Source organism: Gadus chalcogrammus, chromosome 7, assembly GCF_026213295.1.
Source record: "Gadus chalcogrammus isolate NIFS_2021 chromosome 7, NIFS_Gcha_1.0, whole genome shotgun sequence".
Classification (NCBI taxonomy): Eukaryota; Metazoa; Chordata; class Actinopteri; order Gadiformes; family Gadidae; genus Gadus; species Gadus chalcogrammus.
Window position 1 is genome coordinate 24,160,979 of NC_079418.1, and position 9,261 is coordinate 24,170,239.

Sequence of the window (9,261 nt, forward strand, 5' to 3'; positions counted from 1 at the left end):
TCAGAAGTCAACGCTTCGCCGTCTAGAAATATATTCTGATGAAGTGTTTCATTACGATTTCCAAAGAAAACCAAAGTATCCCAAATCCAAAATTAAATAAAAAACAAAACACTTTAAAACTATTTCTCGTTCCTCAAGCCCCGCTCTTCAGTGGACTTGCCCAGCTGGGGCCTTTCAAGGCTGAATAAGTCAAGCAGAGATGAACATAAACAGAGATTATACTCGGCACAATGGAATGATCTGCCCTCTGGAGCTGTAATGTGTTTGTGTGTAAAGAATGTTTCTTGTTTGAGTCAGTTTCATGAGGTGCACCTAAGAACATTGCTCTATAAAAATTAGGTACATTCGGTTTGTTGGTAAGCATTGTGGTTGTTTGATGTTTTTTTGTTTTATGGCCCATACTAATATGTTCTTTGTCTGCCAAGTGGCCATTTTGATTGTCTGCAGATATGCAAGGTGTATGTCTCTCTGTCTGTCTGTCTGTTTTTCTTTGTGACTGTGTCTGTCTGTCTGTCTGTCTGTCTGTCTGTCTGTCTGTCTGTCTGTCTGTCTGTCTGTCTGTCTGTCTCTCTCTCTCTCCTCTCTCTCTCTCTCTCTCTCTCCTCTCTCTCTCTCTCTCTCTCTCTCTCTCTCTCTCTCTCTCTCTCTCTCTCTCTCTCATCCAGTCACCAGTTTGACTGAGATTACAGGTATTAATTATTTACTGGCTGTTTATAATGTTAAGTGAAGACTTTAATGGGGCCAATCCATGGGAAAGAGCATTAATAGTTGCCTCTGTGGAGCACTTTTCTCCTGCCCTGGACATTTACAAGATCTTTTCTCTTTTTTTGTCAGCAGGCTTTAAATAAGAGAGCACTGATGTTTATAGAAGGCATTCTTCATGGCTTATGCAAGCAGGCTTTCTCTAAGCAATAGAGTAAGAGCTAGTGTTAGTTAGTAAGAGTTCAAGTAAGTTGGTTAAAGATAATTACTAAGAGTTCGCAATAGTTCGATAGAGTTACTATGAGTAAGTTAGTAAGAGTTAGAGTTAGTTATAATTAGTGTTAGTTGGAGTTAGTGTTGGCTAGTGATACTTTAGATTAAGTGTTAGCAGTAGTTAGCAACTGTCGTTAAGAATTGTATTGGTTAGGGATAGTTAGGGTTACAGTTAGTTAGAGTTGGTGTTGGGAAGAGATATTTAACCCTAGTTAGTTAGGGTTACTTAGTGATAGTAAGAGGTAATGTTCGTATAAATGTTAGAGATAGTTAATTGGTTAATTTGAGTTGTACTTGTGCAAGTAAGTAAGTGTTAGTGTTGACGGAGGTAGTAAGTGTTACTTAGAGTAGGTTAGCGTTAGTGTGAGCTCATTTCACATTAATATCGCTTATTTCTCCATGGGCTTTTTCTTCTTGAGTTTTATTTATTTTGACCGTAACTTGGATAAGGCCTGACCAGACTAAACATGGAAAAATAAAATATTCGTCTGAAAGTAAATTATGACTCAATGCATGTTCACCGAGGAGAGGAAAGTGAACTGCGGTCTGCTTCCAATTAAAGAACCGCAAAACATACCGCGTAGTGCTTTGATCTTATCTCCCGCCGCCGCTGCATGAACAAGACTTAACATCTCATTTAACAACAGGAGATCTCACACTAGATGCCGCTTCTGATGAAACTGGGCGGAGAGCTGAAGAAGTGGGTGACCGGTGAGCATGAGACAAGTCTGGCAGTCTGTTTTCTCTTTGGAGGCTTTGAGGATAAAAAACTAATACATTAATTAACTCAAATAAAACACGTTGAGCAACAGAAAGTACTGGAATACCCTTCCTCTTACTGATAAACTGGATTAAATCCCCAGTGTTATATCTGATTTAAATAACTCAGACCCCATTACCTCATAAGGCAATGGGCTCGTAATCATTTCAGTTTTGGACTCTACAGGGGGGTAGAAGGATCCCGGCCTTTGTCTGCTTTTTGCGTGACCCTAGGGAGGTAATACCACAGAGGAGTAAAAATAAATCTGGGGCCTGTGAAGCAGTCTGGAGACATTTCCCCGGCAGCAGATTCTGAGGGATCCTTCCCTAAACACATATCGGTCGTGGCAGACGGAGTCCAAGACTATGAGGCTCCTGGGATGAGGGGGAGGTCGCCAAACAAAGCCAAATGCTTTCTATATGAACGACATGTATTGTTTGACTTTAACTTACATTTTACCTGCTGAGTTCAAGTCATCGATTGTTAAAAGTTCTTCAATTCAATTCATTTGAATTGAATTCATTCCATCAAACTATAGACTTGGGCTGATTAGGCTGATTAAGTGACAATCTCAAATATTTTTTTTACTTTATGAAAGTCTAATGATCTAAATCAGCCTGTGTGTGTGTGTGTGTGTGTGTGTGTGTGGTGTGTGTGTGTGTGTTTGTGTGTGTGTGTGTGGTGTGGGTGTGTGTGTGTGGTGTGGTTGTGTGTGTGTGTGTGTGTGTGTGTGTGCGTGTTTGTGTGCGTGTGCGCACACGTACGCGTGTGTGTGTGTGTGTGTGTGTGTGTGTGTGTGTGTGTGTGTGTGTGTGTGGGTGTGTGTGTGTGTGTGTGTGGGTGTGTGTGTGTGTGTGTGTGTGTGTGTGTGTTTGTGTGTGCTGTCTTTGGCGTCTCCTCAGTGGTACTTCAAACTCTTGTAGCACAGTCTTGTTTTTGTTCTGCAGCTGCAACATCTGGATCTCTGGATGGCAGGGTGCCCCCTCTCAATCCCACGGAGGGGGGGGGGGTCGCTGACTGACTGATCTTTGAGATTGTGACTGGTTGCATTACATGGAATTTATGTCACCAAAATCAATTATTGCGGTTGTTTATTTATGTACTTCCAGGACCATTAAATTGCTTGCTTACTTACTTGCTGCTTAAGTACTTACTTCTACTACTGCTTACGTGCTTAATACTTATACGTTCTTATACATACCTACTTACTCTCTTAAACTTACTAAATCTGGATGATATTTATGTTCTCATTTGTCAGCATTGTTTCACTAAACATAAAAAGTGACTGAACCAGGGAATCATTTCCTGGGTTATGTCATTGAAAGACGTCTGTGATGGGGAAACCTATGCCAGTGGGAGGTTCCATGCTCACTCTGGGATGGAGGGCCAACATAATAGCTACTGTTACCTGTGATGTCATTTTCTACTGGATTGAAGCTCTCTGATTGTCCAGGTCAAACCCATGTCTGCAATAACTTTTATTTAGCCCAAGGGAAATGTCTCAAGGATTCTGTGTACTAATATAATGACTCCTTTCATTTAACATGAAAAAAATAACGCCAACCTTCTTATTTCTACTTGATAAACACTTGCATGACAATAAGAGTGTTTATTGACCCCCCTTTTACTGCCGTAAAAATCTAGATAGGAATGTGTTTGATTTGGGTACAGATAGAAATATATACATATATATTTCAAGATGTATTTCTACGATGTCATAATATGATATAAATGATATATGTATATAATGTGTTTTTTTTATTTTCTTATGTGTGACACACACAAATATATATAGGTCTAAATTTATATATTTTTTTAGATTTTTAGATATTACCAAAGGCAATACTTTCTATCTGAAGCCCTTAATGAGGAGGGGTTTTTTTTGCTGATAGGGCTTTTGTGCGTCGTCCTCTTCCTTACAACGATGGTGAGCTGTTCTACCGGATGATGTCAAAATCGACTCCCCCCGCTTGTTTCCTGTCCCACCCTAGATGGCGAATTACCCTACGTGCGTGTGTGTCTCTCACGAGTTTGGGGTGGGGGGGCTGGAATGGAAGACTTGAGTCACAGAGGAAAAAAAGGTTCACATCGCTCTGTGAAAATAATGTAATAATATTTATACCCTTGATGATAATCTTATCATGATTCACATAAAGTTCTCATGAAATATTCCCCGAACATAAAGAAAAACTAAAAGCATAAAGTAACCTACAATAGTCACTTTTTCTATAGTACGTGTATAGTATAATTACATAATATACATCCTTACACCCTCTAAATACTAGAAGGATCACCACAGATGTGATGGACGTATCTGTGGTAGTTATGAAACAAGCGTAAACACACAGAAAATAATGTATTCGCTTAAGCCTTCAGTAGCAAATAAGCATACAGCAAGTAATGAGTATGCTAGAAGCTAACTTACTACTTGGGTTTATATCTCTGTATTTAAGTGTTTCTCAATGAAATAATTCAGGACCCATCTTTGTAATGCGTGTTTTAAAATGTAACCTTTATTGTCTTCATCGTCATTCATTTGCAAAATATTGCATTTCTATAAAACTCTCAGCTAGTCCCTCCATGCTGAAAGTGCTCTATCAATGTACTTCATTTTACGGAAAGATATCTCAGTGAGTTAAAACTGACAACAACATAGGCTTCATACTTTATGAAATATTACCCTTTTGTCAAAGCTGTTATGCAGTGTCTTACCAGGCACATTCATGGAAACATAACTTCATATTTCACGTGATTGTTTACAGCACAGCTATTAAGGCAGTAATCCCCCCCCCCCCAATCCTCAACCCAACCACTCAAACATTTGCTTGGCAACCAAAATAACATACGCTGCTTTCAATATGGCTCTATACTCCTTCTTGTTTTAAACAAAATGTTCCATATAAAATAAACATTATGCTGAAGAGTCGTCATGTTAACGCACATTTACTGCCATTTATTTTGCAATATAAATAATAACAATAAAATCAGTCTTTAGGCATTTCCCTTTCTGTGCGGAGTTGCCCAGGCAGCATACATGGTTGTGTAGTGTTTTCATATACGGGCAACATCACAGAATAAGAGACAAAAGAAATGCAAATGCAGATAGGGAATTAAAGTGCAAAGTCAATAACAAAGAAAAGCCACAATGACAATAAGAGCAACGATATTCAAACAAGGTGCTTCTGCATGGACCTTGTCTCCCAAACAAATGTTCTTCACAGTCCATTTCTTCATATGTTCAGTTCATTCATAAAAAAATATATCCTAGCATATTTATTAGTGTTCTGTTGGTCTGTTTTTGAAAAAGAAATGTCCTTGTAAAATGCTGTGAATGATGTGTGTCCACTTTCCATCTCCACCATCCCATGTTAAGCGTTGAAGGTGCTGCTGTTTGTATGCCTCCTGTTGTAACACACCTTGGCCAGGAACCCCAGAGCAACCACCAATGCCAGCGCAGCGCCTAGAATCGCCAGGATGGTCAGGCTCCTGCTGCTGTTGTCCAGCGAGTGGCACATCTCCTCCGTCACTCGCAATATGTTGATGGGCTCTGAGTCCTGCTTATGCACGCAGGTGACGGTCGCGATGTCTGGCACATCCACGGTGGAGTGCTGCATCAGCTGGAAGAAGCGGAGGTTGCTGCAGCAGCTGAGCGGGTTGGAGCCCATGTACAGGGTCTTGAGCGAGCTCCCCAGAGCCACCAGGGCGTTGTACTCCAGCGTGACCAGGTGGTTGTTGCCCAGGTTGAGGGACTCGATGGACGACTCCTTGTTCCACGAGGGCAGCGTGGACAGCCGGTTGGTCGACAGGTCCACCAGTTTGAGATGGTTCAAGGAGGACAGGTCCACGTCTAGCCTGGAGATGTGGTTCTCCCGGAGCAACAGGTGCACCAGGGAGTCCTCTAGGCCAGAAAAGGCGTTCAGGCCGACTACCAAGCCTGGGTTTAGTGACAGGTCGAGCAGCGTCAGGGGCGTGTCCTCAAAGGCGTTGTTGGGCAGTACTTTCAGGTGGTTTTCTGAGAGATACAGATGCTGCAAGGTCGGAATTGAGGAAAATGCAACACAGCCTTGATGATGTTTGTGATTGTTGCTGAAGGATGATTCTGCATTCGATGGGCAAATGTGTAGGTTATTCTGCTGCAGTAGCAGGTATTTGAGTCTAGGTCGTCCTTGAAAAGTGTGGGGCTCTATGGTGGTGAGAAGGTTTCCTTGTAAGAAGAGCTCTTCCAGTGCCAACAGAGTGTTTTTTCCAAACGACATGTCCCGCAAGGAATTATAGCTAAGATCTAAAACCTTCAAATTATTCAGACCGTTTTCTTCCTCTACAAGAAATGACCCAATACAGTTATTGCTTATGTTAAGGTGCTCCAGCTGTACCATACTGTTGAAAAAGGACTGCGGTATGGTTTTCATTTGGTTGTAGCTGAGATCAAGGTAGTTCAGACTTGGGAAGTCCTGATGCATGAGGTATTGGCCAGATTCATTGTGAGCCAAGGACTGCTCCCTGAAATTTCCTATTTCCTCTGCTGTTCCCGTAGTATTGACACCCTGGAGCTTGTTCCGTGAAACGTCCAAGTATGCAAGCTTGTTCCTCCTGGGAACCAGAGGGAAATAATGGATTTTGTTTTGGCTCAGGTCAAGGGAGACAAGCTCATAGTCTGAATCTGAGTATACGGTCTGGAAAGCCTCTAAGCTGTTTTTACTGAGATTGAGTATTTGTAACTGAGAAAGATCAAAGTCTGTGATGCAAGTGATGGAGTTTTTGGACAGATCAAGTTCTGTCAGACGGAACAACACATTGAATGCACCATCTTCAATCTCGAGGATGACATTGTTGTGCAGGCTGACTTTCCTCAAAGACGGAGAGCCAGTAAAGGTGTCTTTGGCTATTTTGGTGAGACTGTTGCTATTTAGCGAGAGGTTAACCAGTGACGACGAATCTCTGAGGAAGTACTTGGTCATCCCTGTGTGAAGCCCATTGCCTGAAAGATCGAGCGACTCCACAGCTCCTAGTTTTCCGATGCTTGATTTCGACATGGCGAAGACATCTAGGGAGTTCTTGGACAGATCTAGGAATTTGAGATGCTTCATTCCCTTGAATAAACCTCTTTCGATGAACAGTATCTTGTTGGAGCGAAGATTCAGATGATGGATGGTGGGTTGAATCGCCAACGTTTCCCGGGTGAGGTTTTGAAAAATGTTACGGGATAGATCCAGCTTCTGGATCCCCAGCGGGAGGTCAGCGGGTGCACTTCTTAAGTTCCGGCCGTCGCAGAACACTTCCATGTCGTCCTGAGAAACAGTGGGAAAAAAAAAGTCGACATTCCCCTCAGTTTTATGAGCTAATATGACTTCTTATGTGCTGATGTAGCCATGACACATCACAGGCCTTAGGGATTAAAGCCTATGTGGGGGGGAGTAACTTTGTGAGTCTACTGGGTTTACCTCTGTTTTAAGTTTATATACCTCTGTCTTAAGTCGTTAATTTATATTCTTTCCCGAAACACACGAAAAACGAATTCCAGGACTCCAAATCGGCTCACTTTAACCATCAGCCCACTCATTTATACATGAAGAGACGTGGTGACGTTACAGCAAAGCAATTCATATATTATTTCATCGATTCATTGTATAAGCATTAGCCGTAAAGATATGTTCATCGAGAATAATTGCATTACCTTCATTGGTTTTAAACATTGTACTTATTAGTTTAGTCTCTAACAGAAACCATATGGATCCAGACCCTTTCTTTGAAAAAGCAGCCCATAAAACTCTTACTCACGCTCTTTATCTTCCTCTCACCCTGTCTCTCCCTCCCTCCCTCACACACGCACACACACACACACACACACACACACACACACACACACACACACACACACACACACACACACACACACACACACACCCACACACACACACACACACACACACACACTTCCCCCCCCCTCTGAGGCCAAGTATTTAGGTTCTCAGCATACTTGTGGTAGCCTCTGAGAGGTATACGGCATTCCCCATTCTCTTGGCTGTGAACCCCACTGAATAACAAATGTTCCAAACATGCAAACAAACATTTTCTAGAGCCTCACAACCCAAATAATGAGGTCAAATCCAGTTTCAGAGTTCACCAGGGCTAATTGTATTTTAACCAGAGCGGCAACAGATGTGATAAAGGCGTGGTTTGTGGTGTCTGACGCACCCCAGGGCTGGCGCTGGCGTGCTCATTGGTTAGACTCACCACCAGGCACGGAGAGGGCAGGTGTGGAGGGCTGGTGGCAGGTAGAGAGCCCAGCACGTGGCCCAGGACCACCGTGAACAGCAAGTGGAATCCCGCCATGATGTTGCTAGAACCAGGGTCCGGGGCCAGGGGAACAGCAATGAGGAGGAAATGAGAAAGGAAAATAAGAGATTGAGCTGGAGCTGTAGCAGAAGGAAGCGTGCATGCAGGTGATGTGAGGCATGAGTGGGAAGGGAAGGGAAGTAAGTCTGAATGGTGTGCTGTGTGACCTGTACTAAAAATACATTAGGTTTGATCGTTGTGGTCTTTATACAGTGATTTACTTTTGTACACTGTGAAAAGTTAGTCGTCAGTAATACACCTCTAAAGGAACAAAGTCCTTTCAAAGGAATCTAAAAACTGAGCATTGACCAATGAGAAATAATGACATGTATTATTTAACCAATCCTAACACATCCTGTTAGGACTACACAGAGCTACAGTTATACACAAAGAAATCCATGTGCTTTCCATCTGCAACACTTAATAGGTCGGATCTGATAAAAGCAGACTGTTTAGACCTAAAGGCCAACATGTGGATTTCATTTGCAAATGTTATGCGGCTCTCTTTGGTGTTCAGGTAACCCTAGTCTTAAATCCAAAAATGATATAGGCTATATGAAAAAATGCCATAAAATATGACAAACTGAAACATAACAATTCTGAGATTGACAACAAACAAAAAATTAGATATATTCTAAAAATAAAATAGGTATTGTTATTTAATAGCATTCAATAAATACAATGATCTTCCACTCGATACCCCCACATAATAAAATATCAATACAACATAATTTAAAGTGCATAATGAAAGTAATAGACCTTACCTCACTTTCCGTTGACTGTCAGAAAGTTTCATAGCCGTATTCTGACCGTAGAGATTTCACATCCTTTATACTGAGACACGGTAGGAAATCAAACACAAATATATATATACAGGCAGTGTATCCCGCGGTGCAAGGGTGTTTGATCCAGACACTCGCTTCCCTTTGCGCTCCAACATCCCGTGAGGATCCTTCATCAGTTATATCCATGGACCTATTAGGTTTAATCCCGCCCTGCTCCCTCCTGTTTTTTTTAGGGAACCTCCTTATAAGGGCATTGGAAAGACCAATTAGATTGCAGACTCCCTAGCGAATGACGCTTTGTTTTCTATTTAATTCAGTCTTCCTTAAACTCTGTTGGGGGATTACCTGGACGCATGTTGCCTATATTTCAGTGGAAACTCTGCCTGCATGGGATTCTTCTGAAAT

General features: G+C 41.9%; 1 protein-coding gene across 1 annotated transcript; it reads right to left on the minus strand.

Moving 5' to 3' along the window:
- Positions 1-3,665: 3,665 nt before the first annotated feature.
- On the minus strand, positions 3,666-9,018 carry LOC130386577 (transforming growth factor beta activator LRRC32-like). The gene is made up of 3 exons (XM_056595575.1): positions 8,836-9,018; positions 7,970-8,075; positions 3,666-7,023 (listed from the first exon to the last, which is right to left on the minus strand). Exons 1-3 carry the CDS (start codon positions 8,865-8,867, stop codon positions 5,104-5,106), a joined length of 2,058 nt encoding a protein of 685 aa, XP_056451550.1. The 5' UTR covers positions 8,868-9,018; the 3' UTR covers positions 3,666-5,103.
- Positions 9,019-9,261: the final 243 nt, after the last annotated feature.